This window comes from Emys orbicularis, chromosome 7, assembly GCF_028017835.1.
Source record: "Emys orbicularis isolate rEmyOrb1 chromosome 7, rEmyOrb1.hap1, whole genome shotgun sequence".
In the NCBI taxonomy this organism is placed as follows: Eukaryota; Metazoa; Chordata; order Testudines; family Emydidae; genus Emys; species Emys orbicularis.
In genome coordinates, this window is record NC_088689.1 from 37478101 (window position 1) to 37495455 (window position 17355).

The 17355-nt window shown below is 40.2% G+C and overlaps 1 protein-coding gene across 2 annotated transcripts in view; it reads left to right on the forward strand.

Annotated features, from left to right (window-relative positions):
* Positions 1-17355, forward strand: part of PRKG1 (protein kinase cGMP-dependent 1) — a 944545-nt gene that overhangs the window by 822995 nt on the left and 104195 nt on the right. For both annotated transcript variants that reach the window (XM_065407822.1, XM_065407820.1), the window contains exon 8: positions 9359-9424. In XM_065407822.1, the coding sequence (XP_065263894.1) occupies positions 9359-9424 (66 nt within the window). The remainder of the gene's footprint in view (positions 1-9358; positions 9425-17355) is intronic.

The following is a 17355-nucleotide window of genomic DNA, read 5'->3' on the forward strand; positions in this document are numbered from 1 at the left end:
CCTGAGTTTGAATATAGCTTTTAGTGATAATCTTTTCAGGCTTTTGCTAGCATTTTCTCTGTTTATTTCTTCCTATTGCAAATTATGTTGGGGAAGGATGCAAGATTGATCTTGGCCCAATTGGGAGTGGTGAGATAAGTAGGTACGTAGAGGCAAGAGTGCTCAAGTTCCAAGGGGACTGAGTTAAGGTGAGCTGTTGGTGAAGATCTGGAGTTGTGCCAAGTTCCCACGGTATACCAAGTGGTGTTGACACATCTAGGCACTGTGCTGTTGGTGTGCTATGGGAAGGAGTAGAGGTAGTGAAGCTTCACTCCAGAGAAGTGGAAAGTAGCATTGCAAATGAGAAGCATTTTTATTTTTAATTCACAGAAGTTATTTGGGTGCAGGCTGCATTTACCTTACCTATGTTCAGAGGCATTGGTGATAATTGTGGTGCCTTCTGGAGCAGACCCAGGAAGTACAGCTGCTGAGCTAGTTCTTAGGCTTTGTCTTCAGTTGGAAAAAGGTAAGCTCTCAATTCAGTTAACTAACACAAAGTAAACTCCTAGTGAAAACCAGGCAGTTTGTTGTTTTCATCCATATTAGCAGGTTGAGTTGAAAACTGTGGAGGAGCCCAGGGTTTACCTTGGCCTGATAAATCATGTGAAAACTACAAACTGCTTTGTCTTCACTAGAATTTTTCCCTGTGTTTAGTTAAATTATGTTAAGAATACACTTTTTCTCCTAGTGAGGATGAGGTCTTGGTGACAGGGAAGGGGCCCCAATCTGCTTTCTATGTTCCTGCCTGTTGGATGTTTCTAATACATAGCATCTATGTTCTGAGTCAGTGCATAGCACTCTGCATTAGCACTTGGCCTATAACTAGATACAAATTAAGCTGTTGGTTATCATCTGTAAAGTCTTGAGTAGTCTGAATCCTAGGCATCTGAAAGACTGCCTTTTCCATTGTTCCCTGTGTGACGTTGTGCAGTCTATATGGTTTTATAAAAATATGATAAGTGACTATAATGTAACTGGAATAATTTTATAGAAACATGATAATAAGTGAATATAATGTAACTGGAATATGCTTCATGCAAAAGGTCTCTTGAAGGTATCATTTCAAAACTTATAATCTACTGAGTGTGATCATCCTATTTGTATAAATGTACCACTCTTGTATCTAAAACTAGAAATATAAAATATAACTCTGAGGGCCTATTGTAATTATGCAAAGTGTGGGCCGTTAATGGTGGGTTGGAATCTTGATGACTCCCATTAACCAGGACCATTGTCTGTCGGTGGCTGTTTTACCTGTGAGTCTTCCTGTATATGTGTGTGCTGGCAAGTGGGTAATGAAGTCTTGCAGTGACATGTGATCATGTCACCTGAACTGGAATCCATCTTTAACCTGGTGCTTTTCCAGTGAGGGGGCGTGGAAACCCAGAGGAACAAAGGGTTCCCGCTTTATGCAAAAGATATATAAAGGGGTTGAACAGAACAGAGAGAGAGAGGAGCCATCATGAAGATTCCCCTAGCTACCACCTAAGCTGGAACAAGAACTATACCAGGGGAAAGAATTGTGCTGAGGCCTGGAAGGTGTCCAGTCTGAGAAAAAAACTTACTGAAGCATCTCTGAGGGTGAGATTATCTGTATTCAGTTTGATTAGACATAGATTTGCGCATTTTATTTTTTATTTTGTTTGGTGACTTGCTTTGTTCTGTCTGTTACTACTTGGAACCACTTAAATCCTACTTTCTGTATTTAATAAAATCACTTTTTACTTAGTAATTAACTCAGAGTATGTGGTAATTCCTGGGGGAGCAAACAACTGTGCATATCTCTCTATCAGTATTATAGAGGGTGAACAATTTATGAGTTTACCCTGTATAAGCTTTATACAGGGTAAAACGGATTTATTTGGGTTTAGACCCCATTGGGAGTTGGGCATCTGAGTGCTATAGACAAGCACACTTCTGTGAGCTGTTTTCAGGTAAACCTGCAGCTTTGGGGCAAGTAATTCAGACCCTGGGTCTGTGTTGGAGCAGACAGGAGTGTCTGGCTCAGCAAGACAGGGTGCTGGAGTCCTAAGCTGGCAGGGAAAACAGGAGCAGGGGTAGTCTTGGCCCATCAGATGGCAGCTCCCAAGGAGGTTTCTGTGATCCAACCCGTCACACCCTGCTATGACTGTTACATTATTTTGTACACGGCTTGCTGTCTGTCCCCCATGGCTGAACTCCTGGGGCCTGGCTTCAGGGCATTTTCAGTGGAAAGATCTTGGCACTGAAATTTGCTCCCTCTTACTCTTTACCACAGCCCAAGATTAACAATTTTAGGGAATCAGTGCAACACATGTTGTTCACGTTGACTTTTTTAAATTTTTTTTTTATTTAAGCCTGAGTTTCAGAAGAGTATACATCCCATTACTGAGTTCAGGTAGTAGAAGTTAGGGTTAGTTTAATTTGTACCAATTACTGCCAACACTTGTTTGTATTAATTCCCTTTATATGTAATGATGGGGACAATAACAATAAATAAAACCCCTCTATTGCAAAAAATAACGTCATAGCTTTGGTTACATAATTCAGTCCTCTATCATTTCAGATCTACTGTATCGATAATAACAATACCTAGCTCTTATATAATGCTTTTCATCCATAGATGTCAAAGGGCTTTACCAAGGAGGTAAGTCAATTTCCCCAGGGATAATGTTAGGCAAAAGCAGTGAAGTGACTTACCCAAGATTGCTCATCAAACCAGTGGCAGAGCTGGGAATAGACCCAAGCCTCCTGAGTTCCAATCCAGGGCTCTGTCAAGAAGGCCACAATGCCTTCCAAATAAATATGAATAGTTAAAAATAAATATAATCAATACAAAGTCATAATATTTTTCTTTCAGAGCTTTTATATAAAATATTTAAAATAAGACATTTCTAATAGACTGGAATTAATTTGCATCATTCACCAAACACAAAAGAATCAAAAGCACCCTGGCATTTTCCTTGATCCATTCTTTATAAAATAATATCCATAACTGTCATTAAACAAAAGGTAATTCACAGGTCTTACATACAATCTTGGCAGGATTTCAGAGCATCATGTGTAGTACGATTTTTGAATTAAAATTTACTGTGATATTAGCAGTAAGTGTCTGGAGTCTCAGCATGATTTTAGAAGCTTCCAGCAGAGTAAAGGAAAGAGCAGAAATTTTGGCTAGAAATACCTGTTATCTTGCTGGGCCCAACAGGGTTCCTGGAAAAAACTGTTTCAATGTGACCCCCAAATCTTTAACTTTAAAAGCATTAAAATAACAACAGTCAGAAGGAGCACACACAGCTATCTCTCTTTCCTGTAATATCCTCCCTGAGGCTAAATCTTTTCAGTTGGAATCCACTGTGAATGCAGCTAAATATTTGATACAGGAGTCCAGAGTAAGTACTGTTTATATGCTACCAGATGGAATAGAGCTATGAATTACTGTAAGCGGTTGGTACATTTTTTCCAGCCTATACAGTAAATCATAAAACTTATTTTTAATGAGTAGAGGAAAGGAAGCTATAAATAATGCCTGTAAAACTTTGTTGTTGGACTGAAGTGAAATGGTGGGCTGTAGGAAATGTTTTCCTTTTCCAAAGCAGGTGTGAATTGTTGTATGAGCTAATTATATAGCAGTGTACATAGTGCTGCCTCTAATGTTATTTCAGTCTGTGCCTTCAAATTTATGGTGTTTCATAACCAAGTGTCTCTGGGATTGCATTTCTTTCTTCTTCCAAAAAGTTGTAATTTCATTGAATGCATTTCTTCTACAGCAATTGTATTAATTCTGTATCTTAGATTAAAAAAAAAATCATACTTCATTACAGCTGAAGCTTTTTCAGGTTGCACATTTCACTGGTTTTAGATGAACATTTATTTGCATATTTGGTTACACACTGATAGGTGTATAACTATTATTTAGGCTAACTGAGAGTTATGCTCAGACATTGCCATCAAAGTGAGAATGTATTCCCAAGGTTTTCTTACCAGCATCTGCACTGCTATATACTTACTACTTTATGAGAATACACGATAGATATTATAACTTTACAGCAGACATTGTTACATTATTTTTTCTTTTCAACATTGTGAAAGAACATGGTCTTCCATGGTTTAATTTTATAAATTCAGGAAAGAATAAAAAACATTTTATGTCTATAGAAAACTATAATATTTAGAAACATATCCCCAGTTTATAGGGGGAAATCTTTCTAAAAGTGTAAACAATCACAAGAAGCATAGTCCTTGCAACACATAAAATGAGGGAAGAATTTGACTTGGAGATACTCAAGTACTCTTGATTTGCAGGATAATCTGGAAAGTGGTCTTGCAGCCTGCGGCAGTTTAAAAGAGGAACAAAGACCTCTTTGGAATTAGAAGAGAAGACATTTCTAAATAGTAGTAGAGGCATTTCAGAAGCACCTAAACTACAGGTCTCTGGGGGACTATGAATTACACACTAGTGACCAGTAATTACCTGCAGTATGAGATTTAATGCGGCTCTGCTTTGTTGGATACAAATTGAATTTTGCGAATATTACATGGTAGCTTGTTATGCACAGATGGTTTCCAGAGGAATAGTTACATTACCTTCATTACAGTTCAGTTGGAAATCTATGCTTAACCATATTTCAGTAACAAATAATAAAAAAAGGTTTTAGGAAATGTGGCATAAATTATATTCACGGGGTTTAATGTAAATTAAATCTATTTCCTCCCCCTACTTCCCAAATGTGGCATGATGGATGGGCCTGGGAGCGAAGGCTCACTGTTTAGGATCATCAGCAACCTTCAGGCAGTAATAGCTTCAGGAGATATCATTCATAGTTGGACTTCATTTCCACAAAGACATGTGGCAATCTACATTGGTATTTGTACTAGGGAAGGGCCAATGACACTTTCTTCTGATGGCACTGCTAGCACAGACACTGAAGCTAAGAGCAAAAACCGAAGGAAACTGGAGAGCATATAGAGAATGAAAATTCCACTGATCCCTGCCCCCTTTGTTTGGGGTGGCAAAAAGAGAAGGTGCCCGGAGCAGTTAATTGATTTCTTGAACTTTAGTAGCTAGTGGCAGGAGCCCAGCTTGTGAGCTGTGATTTTTTCCACTTTCATTTTTGGAAAAATTATAATGACAACCCATCTTAGGGTCACCCTTTCCATAGCAGGACTGTTCCTGGAAGAAGATACTACCTGACATGATTGGTTTGCCTTTTGAAAGCTCTTGCTACATAGAAAAGGTCCAGGTTAAAAATTTCAAGCACCTACGTCACTTTTGAAAATGGAACTTAGACTCCAAGTCACCTAGGTGATTTTGAAAATTTTACCCTTAGTTTTTAAATAAAAAAGAAGGAAATAAAGCTTCAGTATTCATCAGTCATAGGAAAACTTCTTAGTCTTTTGCAGGAAGAACAACATTCTGATGTTCCTAAAATGCTAATGTATAACTTCCTGAATATACCTTTCTTTATTTCATCACTGGCCCTGTGCACTAGTTCTTGTCAAAATCTTCTTAAATATACCTGATTTGGAGTTTGTAGAATGAGTAATTTGAGATAAGTCAAAGCAAATAGAAATTAGAAAAAAAAATTATTGATAGTGTCTACATTATCCTGCAGTTCAGCGTACAGGAGTGGGAATAGCAGTGTGCACCAAAGTACTACACTGTAACTCCCCGGTGTGGATACTGCTGGCACAAGCTAAAAGGTTCCTAATTCACACTAATGTAATCCTATTCAAACAGGATTATATTAATGAGGACTAAGAACCTTTTTGTTCATACCTTCGACATCTACACTGGGGAGTTACACACCACAGTTTGGTGCATGCTACTATTCACACCCCTCCAGTCCAAACTTGAGGGCAGTGTAGACAAGCCCTAAGTAAATATAATCAGGGAACAGAAATGTACCATGTAATCTACGTCTCCAATCAAAACTGCAAATTTCACATATGAAATGAGCAGTTCATTGGAAGACCAAGAATTAGTCACAGAAACTATTCACAACTATGTTTAAAAATTGTTGTTTGTAGGCAATTTGTCAGCAGAAAAATGATGACATTCACTGAACTATAAATTAATCACCCAGCTCTAAAAGGTGAATTCTACCTGTATGTACACGTGTTCACCTCTAAAATTACCCTTAACATGTATTTCAGTAGTAGTACCCTGATTTATAGTGATACAATACACTTTTAAAAGCTCTAGTAAACTTAGATCTTATATTTCCTTTTAGAATTTTCTGTTCATTTTATCAAGTATCTTAATCTGGAGAAGAATCCTGCTGACCCTGTGGCTAGAGACATACGTTTGTGGCATTGTATGAAACTGCTGAGCTCGATTCAAAAAAATAATAAAAGGATTTGGCATTCAGATTAGTTTGTCCCTATGCGCAGGTTAACAGGTGTCAGCGTAAGTATGTGCTGGCAGAAAGGATTTGCTACTATGTCTGTTGACAGCAGGCACATTGCACCAGAGCTGTAAGAGAGAGTACTACCAGTGATGAGAATACTGCCTTCTCACATTAACTATATGCTTCTTTGTGGCTCAGCAATATACTCTGCTTACAGTTCCCAGTGATACACAGTAGATATCCCCACAGCAGCTGTGACCTTTTCCAAGCCTAGAAGTTTTAAGTTCCAGAGCTAGTCCAGAGGACAAGATGCAGGAGCTGGGCAGAAAGAAACAGCAGTTTTCATAAAGGCAAATGGTGGATGCAAACACTAGCTATGGATTATTCAGACAGTAAAAGTGACTCTTCCGATGAAGAGTGCTGTTTCTCGGGAAGTAGTGAGGAAGAGTCCAATGATGAAGTTGAGAAAATATCAGAGTCAGTGTTCACAAAACAATACTTAAAAATCATTTCATGTTGGATTGTTTGCTTGTTCTACACTGTAGCTAGTGGCTACCTTTAAATGGCACACTTTTAAAAACCTTTGACTGAAAACTTGTTTTATTTTAACATAAGTCTAAAGTTTTATTAATAATCAGTTGCATGTGTGTAGATGTGAATGCAATTTTTATAACCTTAACATTAACTAGTATAATAGTAAGAGAATGGGTATTAATGTGTACATATGTTGTAGAACAATATATGTACTGTATTTTAAAGTCAATATACATATTATACTGTACTTGTACTAATGTTTCTGTACTGCTAAGAATACAGATACAGTCTTTTTCTTCTGCTTTTGAAAGTTTGAATAGGCATTTAATCTTAACTAGAACAGGATTGCCGAACACCAGTTAAATAAACTCTGTAATGTGGCAGTTGGCCAAGTATATGATATCCTTTTAAAAATGATTAAGCACAAAACTTACAGTATAGTAATGCAAAGGTTCTTACAAAATGCTGAAAAAGCAAGGAAATTCTGAGCTTTCCTGTCTCTGTTCAGTTCCAATAAATCTGTTCACTCAAGGCAGTACATACTGTATGGCATATAAGCTAACAGAGTCAGCGATAAAAGGGCATATGTGCGACAGTAAGGAAACATAACATTATGCAGCTAGTGGTACTACAGCAACAATAATTTCCTTCCTGTTGTGGGGTGGTCAGAACCTTAAGGTTTTTAACATAATAGTAATGGCATGATTTCCTTTTTTTTAAAAGCGTTGTGCCATAGTAGCATAAACAACTGAATGGATATTGTTTCATTTTTACCTAATAATGGCTTTTCATCATCAGAAGCTGAGTGTTGTGGAGGCAGTATTCTCAGTTTCTGCAGGAAGGGAGCACCTGCTTTTCTTCTGCAGCATCCCCTTTGGCAGCATCCCCTTTGGCTGAACAGTGTCTCAATAGATTCAGAGTAATAGTTATTTCATCATGAAGTCCCATATAATGAAAATGTTATGGCATTGTTACATGGCCTGGAGACTTGCACTAAAGTAATTTCCCCAGTGTTATCTAATGTTGTAGCTTCATAGTATGGTAATGATACAAGAGCCTCCAATTACATGAATTTTAATTGTTTGGTTTTTAAATTTAATATAAAATCAGCTTCATAATTAGGTCCTCATAAACTAATGTTAATATTGTTTTGCTTTCCTAATTGTATATCATAACAGTACTACAAAGAGACCAGCATAAATTTCATTGCTCCTGCTACAATATGAACTCACCATGTAAATGTATTTCATTTTTTAAATTGACAAGAAACATATCTCCTTGCTCAATACACTGAGTTTTTCCAAACTTATGAATATCATGTTCTGGCCTGATTCACCTCTATTTTGTCATCATTTATGCATATGTGAAGAGTGTGCTTAAAAAAAAAGACTCTGATGAGTACCAGTCGTAGACTTTTACACCCACTTTGCACAGGTTAGAAAGACTAGCCAGGGTGCACAGCAATGGAGAGCATCCAGCTCAATTGCCAATTAATTTTCATCTGTAAAAATAATGACATAGTTAATCACTGTAAACTGAAACCATAACCATCTTTATTTTTACCACTTTATAATTTGTAAATTTCAATACATTTAAACTCTCTTTTTATGAAGAAAACCGTTGCATCCAGGGTGACATTTATTCTAAGCTGTAGTCAGGACTAATGAACAGCTAAGGACTTAACTCAAGTCATGGACTTGTTTGACTGAAATCAAATGTTATAATCTGTAGCCGTGTATTGCAGTATGATATACAGCAGGAGATACAAAGGGTTCAGTAATGAAGATTCAGAAAGTAAACTGAATGTATTTCTAGGTGAATGTATGGTTTGAAATGACACATTTTAGTTTCTGAAGAAGGATTTAAAAATGAGAGTGGGATTTTCAAAAATGCTCAGGAATGGCCTAACTGCTTCCACTAACATCTATAGTAAAACTCCCATTAATACCAATGGGACCAGAGTCAGGCCAATGCTGAGGGCTTTTGAAAAGCCCACACTAATTGAGCCTCCCACAAGGCTCCGTCCCTTCCCAAGCTCCCTAATGCACAGAGTGGAGAGTTCATCCTGAAACATGCCTTGGATGTGATGTAGCCTGCTGTATTTTGCACCCATCCCAAGGAGCAGCATTGTGAGATGGGAGTGGGTGCATCCAGGGTGCACGAAAGAAATAATCCCTGGACTCACTCAAGTGCCTGGCCTGTGATTGTCCCTAGCCCTTGTACAAGACACCCAAGAGACTGAAAGGGAGATTATATTTGTTATTTCATTTGTATAAAATATTTTTTTAAACTTGCTTAAAACTTGTGTGAAATATAGACACTTTTCAGTGATCGATTAAACGTAAAACTGTGTAACATACAAATCTCTTTCATGAGACACTTTAATAATGACTCTAAGGTATAAAGATTGTTAACAGAAAGTTATATCTTACTTAAGAGATGCGTTTTTCTTTCAGGGAAGATGTCAGAACAGCCAATGTCATTGCTGCCGAAGCAGTAACTTGTCTTGTCATAGACCGAGAGTAAGTATATTGTTTTCTTACCATACGATACTGAATATCTTCAGTTGATACTCATTATAGTTCTTAACTAGTGACTTTGATCATTTTGCAGGGAGATGTTGTTTAACTTTCATTTTAAAAAGTTGATTAATGACTTTGAGTGATACATTTATAAGATATTAGATATTATTAAACTGCAACTGAATAATGCTTTTAAAAAACCCTTCCTGTATACAATTTAATTTATGACCAATTAAGAAAGCACTGGGGTTCTAGCCAATATATACAAACGGTGGACATTAGGACTGTCAGCTAAGTAGCTTTCTTAACACACTCACAAGCAAGGTATATGTTACATAAAATAGACAGTATGCATCATCATTCCTGAGGATAAAGGGAAATTACTTAGCTCAATCATTTTAGCAAATATTCATTAAGAAAACTATGGAACAACTATCACATTTTATCTGAACAATTCTGTACAGATAGTTTGTTTGTCTTGGTTTAATCATAAGTACAATTAATAAATATAGTCATTCAAAAATTAATCCTAATTGGTTATATTACCAGTTGGTCATTTTCCAGTCTAATATGTTTTCATTTCACCATTAAAAATGTTCCTGAACTAGTAAGAAATCAAAAAATTAAATTTAAACTTCTAAGACAGTAGTTAATCCACAGTGTATACCGGAGATTCCTAGCAATGTTCTGCAATTAAGAGAAGAGTAGTTGCATAATGCTATTTATAGCTCAAGGCAAGCATAACTGGTCTGTGGCCCTAGAGAGTCTGATGTTGTTGTCAGTATAGCTGTTAGCAGCTTTTAATTGATTGTTTTATATATGCAATGGTAAGTGAAGAAGCTTATTTTAGTACAGTGAAAAATCTATTTTGAAGTGTATAAAGTACATATTTAAAGCCTTGGTTAACTGTTTACATTAATACCTAGAGGATTTTGTCTCATCTTATATATTAGTCAAGCTGCACTTTAATTTTAGAAGACACATCATATATTTCATTTTCCCCTGGATTATAGTTGTCTATATTATATTGTTATTATATCTATATTATTGCCTCTGCTTCCGAAGTCACCAGTGTTGTTCTAAATTTGCATTTTTCTAATTTCAGTCATTTTGAGTTATCCACAAGCAGAATTTCTGATTAGAAAATACAGGGGTTGCCATTTAAAAAGTCAACATTTACTAACTACTATACTGTGGCGTATATGGTAACCCTGCATTTGTCTATACCTATAGAATAGGAAATTATTTGGCTATTTCAGATGCTGCTTTCTGATAATTGTTGATAAATACTGTGCAATTACTGAGTTCACATTCACATTCTGAACTCAGGCACCAGTTTTGTTCAGACTTTCCAAGAATATTTGCCTCTGGGCTGAAGTAAACATTAAAACATTAAGCCTGAAAGGAATTTATTTGAAAATGTGAGCAACAGGAAGGGAGGTGTCAATGGAAATTAGGACTCCACTTCACCTACAGTGGCTGATACTGTGCCCTCTATTATGGACAGAGCTGGCAGCGATGCCTAGAATTAAGTTGTCTGACAATTTCCATGAGAAGACCCTCTTTTCAGTAGCTTATTACTTTCCTAAACTTTAACAATTTGGGCTGAAATTTTTCATGCATGTGTCTGCCTCAAACTGAATTGTAATGGAAAGTTCCAGCAACAATGATTAGCCATCTCCAGAAACAAGTAATGGAAAAATATATTGTTTTGCCAATGTTTAATTCTTATATCAGATTTATTGAGAAGCTCTAGCACTTCCTTGCTTTGGAGCAGGGACTAGAAATTTGGCAGGGGGAGCAGTCAGAAAAATGTCAGTCAGAGGGAGTCTGAGCCGCCGGCAGGCAGCCCAGGGGTTCCCCTGGGTCAGCGCGCCGCCGGCAGCCCAGGGGTTCCTCTGGGTCAGAGCTGCCGCACGGATCCCCGGGCTGGGGGGGGAGCTACCATGGTGGGGGCACCTCAGGGCAGGGGCAGGAGCTGCCGCGGGGCGGGGCGCTTCAGGGTGGAGGGGGGGCGGGGAGCTGCCGCAGGGCTGGGGGGGGCACAAGGTGTAAGTTTCGCCTAGGATGCGAAACTTCCTTGCACCGGCCCTGCTCTGAATGCTCCCTTCCTGGAACATAGGCAGCATGGAGTAGGAGGAGGAAGCACCTGGAGCCAAATAGAGAATGGCAGAGAGTGCACGGGGGCACAGAGCTATGGGGTGATAGTAGTAGTAGAAGGGTCCAAAACCATGTGTCCAGAACACATTCCCTGCCAGACCCTGTAACAGAACCCAAGATTCCTGAGTGTCAATAGTTCTCTATTGTCTAGCAAATAGCTGTGACACTAATTGACAAAATATGTATCTTATTCCCCTCTAGTGGTAAGATTGAGGATAACAACCTAGTCTTGCTACCAGTTACTCCATTAGCTAAAACAGGGGTGGGCAAACTACGGCCCCCCGATGGGGGGGCAGAGGGCTCCGTGCATTGCCTTTGCCTCCAGGCACCACCACCCGCAGCTCCCATTGGCCGGGAACGGGGAACCCTGGCCAATGGGAGCTTCAGGGGAGGTACCTGGAGGCACAGCAAGGGCAGCGCATGCAGAGCCCTCCGCCCGCCCTCCCCCAGGGGCCGCAGCACTTCCTGGACCGGCGCAGGGCCGGGGACAGGGCAGGCAGGCAGGGAGCCTGCCCTGACCCCGGGGCGTGCCACTGCCACCCCGGAGCTGCTTTAGGTAAGCGGTGTCAGGCCGGAGCCCGAACCCCGCCTGCATGTCACCCCCCAACTCCCTGCCCTAAGCCCCCTGCCTGCACCTTGCACCCCTCCTGCACCCCAACTCCCTGCCCTGAGCCCCCTCATACACTCCACACACTTCCTGCACCCCAACCCCCTTCCCTGAGCCCCCTGTCGCACCCCACACTCCTCCTGCACCCCAACCCCCTGCCCAGAGCTCCCCCTGCAGTCCGCACCTCTCCTGCACCCCTGCCCTGAGCCCCCTCCTGCACTCTGCACCCCTCCTGCATCTCAACCCCTTCCCTGAGCCCCCTCCTACACCCCACACCCTTCCTCTGAACGAATCCCTTGCCCTGAGCCCCTTCCTGCACACCGCACTCCCTCCCGCACCCCAACCCCCTGCCCCGGCCCTGCATACAATTTCCCCACCCAGATGTGGCCCTCGGCCCAAAAAGTTTGCCCATCCCTGAGCTAAAACAATAGAAGTCTGCTGTTCATTTGAAGTTTCCAATGCTGCTGGATTCATGGACCCCAAACTAGAGAAGACTTGCAGTGTGTCAGTTTCCATTACAAATCCTATACACTGGCCATGTTCCAAATAATGTTTTGGTGAGGTTTGTGAATGTGGACCAAGTTTAGGCTAGGTCTACACTACCCACCTGAATCGGCGGGTAGAAATCGACCTCTCGGGGATCGAATTATCGCGTCTCGTCGGGACGCGACAATCGATCCCCGAATCGACGCTCTTACTCCACCAGCGGAGGTGGGAGTAAGCGCTGTCGACGGGAAGCCGCCGAGGTCGATTTTGCCACCGTCCTTACAGCGGGGTAAGTCGGCTGCGATACGTCGAATTCAGCTACGCTATTCGCGTAGCTGAATTTGCGTATCTTAAATCGACCCCCCCCCCCGTAGTGAAGACGTAGCCTTAGAGTGAAATTGGATTAAGTTTCAGCTGCTGGTGAGACTTTTGGGTTTGGGTGGAAATCACTCAGAAGTCTTGTTTTGCAAGGTTTAAGTCCAAACCCAGGCCAAAGCAAATAAGTTTTGGATGAGTTCATTTTAATGCTATTTCAAACCTAAAGAAATCAAAGTGTGAAATAAGGTTTGCATGAAATCCCTGTGAACTGAAATCACCCAGTGAAACACAGCTCTATGTGCTAGGCAATTAGGGATTGAACATATACTGAAGTAGGCCAAATGGTATCATGTAATTGTGCTTGAATTACCATACTTTCACTGCTTTAATCCTATTTCATATATCAAGAAGCTTTTGTTTTAGTTTCCTTGTAAAGTAATAAAGGACTCAGTGTCAAAAGATAACTGGCAACATATGCTCTGCAACAAAACAACTAACCTGGTCAGCATGATGTGATTATTAGCTTGCATGTTTATGTAAAGTTTGTCTTTGAACAATATATTTCCAGCAACAGCTATTGATCTATAAATCAAGAGACTAGAAAATTAATATTCTGAAACACAGAGAAGGGGAACAGTGTGCAAAGTGTTAGCTATTCAGATCCCATTACAGTTATTTGAGTTCATGCAGCTGAAAACATGTGCAATTCTGAAAATGTACCCCTGCTGTTAAGGGAAGTCTCCATTTTTTTTATTTCTGTCAAAGACAAATAGGGAAGATGGAAATTTTACAAAATTCATTGTGAATCACCACTCCTATACCATTTCTCCTATCACTACCACCTGCGCAGTACAACTTATACTCAGACCCAGTTCTCAGGTTGCATTTCCTGACCATCTGGTCTCCTGAATGCAGAGTATATCAATGTTTCTTCAGACCATCATCTTGGCCAGCTTCACATTTTAACCTGCCTATTAAGGATGACACCCTGAAAGTAACAACTCACAAACTTTTGTTAATCATTTGTTTTGTGATCTTATTGGCCCAAGGCTGCCAGGTTTGAGGCAAGAAAACTCCCAGTGTAGGCCAAAATAGCCCTCCCACCATTTGGGAGTCCTTGGTAGAGTTATATGTAGGCTGGATGAGCCACCCCTTAAAGCCAATAACTATTTCCATCCTTTAAGTGCAAGGTGAAAATGAACAAAGATCCAGCATGTCACCTACTGCCACAGTCTAGGTCTCTGGCTGGTGGGGCCTGACAATACCCGCAGCCTGGCTGCTGCTTCTCCCTTCAAGGGTACTACACCAGCCAGTTGGTTCTCAGGAGTGTATATGCTATTTCTGTTTGTCTCTCCATAAGAGTAGTACTGCTGCCCAGTACCCTACAAATATGTCTTCTGTCTTGAGAGGGCTTAATTCAGTTTTCCTTCTCCTGGGTGAGTTGCCTGCCAACTGCTAAAGGGACCCACCTGCCCTGAGCAGGCATCAAACACTCACTTTTCACACCCACTCTTTTAATTTGTAAGACCACCTCCACGAGAAGAGAAGTGGTAGGACTTCAGCTGTCAGAGGCTGTGTGTTAGGCTGGCCATTTTGAGTATTTTTAATAGGACTGAGAGCTCATCCCTCACCAGGCCATTATCCTGATGGGGAAAGTAAAATAAGAACTTGAGATGACAGAGCAAATGAGGATAACAGCTTGCATAATGGAAACCACTGCTTGGGTGCTGAAGTGTTCGTAGTGCTTCCATGTAATGGTAACATAAAGATCCGTGCTGATCTAACAAAACAAGAATGTCGTCTGGAGGAGAGATGTTCTTTCCACCATCAATGAAATACAGGCCCAACTGGCATAGTTACATGCTGAGCTTGGAAACCTTCAGCAAGCAGGTTTGACGTTGAATGATAAATGCCAGCTCACAACAGAACAAATAAAATGTGTTGGTCACTTCATTGGTTTCTGTGGGAAAGAAATGTATCCAAATTATATACATACATAGCCTATATTAGAGCTTCAGGAGCCAAAAGATGTGGGAGATATCCATAGGATCATGGGAATTGTGAACTACATGGCAAAGTTTATATCACCACTTGACTGACCTTACAAAACCCATCAGAACTGTTGAAAAGCCTGTCAGCACCAAAAGACATATGCAAGAACTCCATTTTCTTGTGATCAAAGGTATGGCATAGGTAAACATAAACATTTATGGTACTCTTTTAGTTGTCAGGTATCTTTACTTATTTTCCCTTGTGGCTAAATTCTACCCACAATTGCAAGGTTGTACCATGTGTATATCTAAGGGAATATTTGCCTGTGTTTTGTGAAGCCCCATGTTAAATCAAATAAAAATGTTTTCTATTAAAATATTTCCTCTTGTTATACTTCTGTTCATCTGGTTTAAATGGAAAGAGGCTTGTATCAAGGAATTTGCTCTGGAAATCTTTGCACCCCTGGTCTGGCACAGCCTGAGTTTGTTAACTTACAGTGCTCCCTGAAAAGATTATATAGGCTTTTTGTGGAATAAGGATGCCTTAAGAAGGAAGACTTACTAGTGCGGATGAGTAGACTGGGAGGGTCCAATTTGAAATTTTATGATGAGTAAGTTTTGTATAAAAATTGTGTAGATAATTTATATACTTTCAATATGGGAGAGCTGTGTTTTATAAACAGAAAAAAAGAAAGAATTTAGTTGTGACCATTCTGCATGTAGAAAAAATGCAAGAAGGGGAAGGGTGAGAAATCCAAAAATCATTCTTGGTATGATTTTGAATATAATTCATCATGAAACTGCCATATATTGCCCATCAGGTATACTGAGAGGAAATTTTGGCATTTGCCCCCAAAAGCTGAGCAAAAAATATTTATAGAGATGGGCACGAGTCTCAGGTTTCTTCTGCATGTAGGGGTGTTTGAAAGCTCTGATGAAGCCCATCTTTTATTTATATTTGCCATTTTTATGACATTTGCATTTACACTTGTAATGATCTTTTTCTGGTGTCCCAAGATGAACTAAATATAAATGTTCAGGGTAAAAGAAGTGCAAAATCAACAGGTGTAAATGCTTCAAAGTTGTAATATGACAGCCAATAAAATGTGAGCCACAGCTACTCCTAAAGTAGCCTGTTCATGATACAATGCTACATGGCATTTGCAGTTACAGAATGATAGATGCTCCCTTGCATTTGACAGCATGCAATAAATTATAATATCGTTATTCCTTTTGTTGGTTAATTCATTGAGCAATATTAGGCATTTAGTTAAATGCTTCATCCTTTTGTCAGCCCTTTAACCAAATGACTGGCAGGCTTAATCATTTGACTGACTGAGGGCCAGATTTTTAAAGGTATTTGGGTGCCTAAAGATGCGGATAAGTGCCTAATGGGAATTTCAAAAGCAGTGGGGGTTAGGCTCCAAAGCACTTTTGAAAATCCCACTAGTCACCTACATGATCTTTATGTGCCTAAATACCTTTACAAATCTGGTACCAAGTGACTAGTATAACAGAGCAGTTGTGACATATATGCAGCATAGTTGTAGCCATATCGGTCCCAGGATATTAGAGAGCCAAGGTGGGTGAGGTAATATCTCTTATTGGACCAACTTTTGCTGTCTCTCTCACCAACAGAAGTTGGTCCAATAAAAGATATTAGCTCACATACTTTAGCTGCTGATGTATATGTTAAGCTATTGATTTTACTCTTCTGAAACTGAAGAAGGAGCAAAGAGAATAGTTAAATTTTTTTCAGTTTCTCTTCACTGTCTTCTTCAATTATACATGCTAGTTGCAGCAAAATGTCTTAACAAAACACACCTTAAATAGTTCAAAGGCTGTTACCAGTGAGACCCTGATTGTGATGGGACATACAGGCCACCACTCTGGCAAGGAAGGGATTAATGAAGGCTGATGGACCCAATTGGATTCACTCTGCTACACCTGTAGCAGATATCAGGTGTGCAAAGGGGAATTATATGAAGGAAGCCCTGCTCAATTTAAGGCTGACCAGGAAGGAGAGCAGAGTTCTCAGCCAAGAGTCTGAGACAGCTTGCTGCCTGGATGAGCCTCCTTGTGGATGGGATGACCAGAACCAGGAAGACTGACCAAAAGGATTGGCTACATGAAGACAAACTCTGAGGCCTGGTCTACACTTACCCCCCAAGTCGAAGTAAGGTACGCAAATTCAGCTACGTGAATAACGTAGCTGAATTCGACATACCTTACTTCGAATTTACCGCGGTCCACACGCGGCAGGCAGGCTCCCCCGTCGACTTCGCGGTACTCCTCTCGCCGAGCTGGAGTACCGCAGTCGACGGGGATCACTTCCTGGTTCGATTTATCGCGTCCACACCAGACGCGAT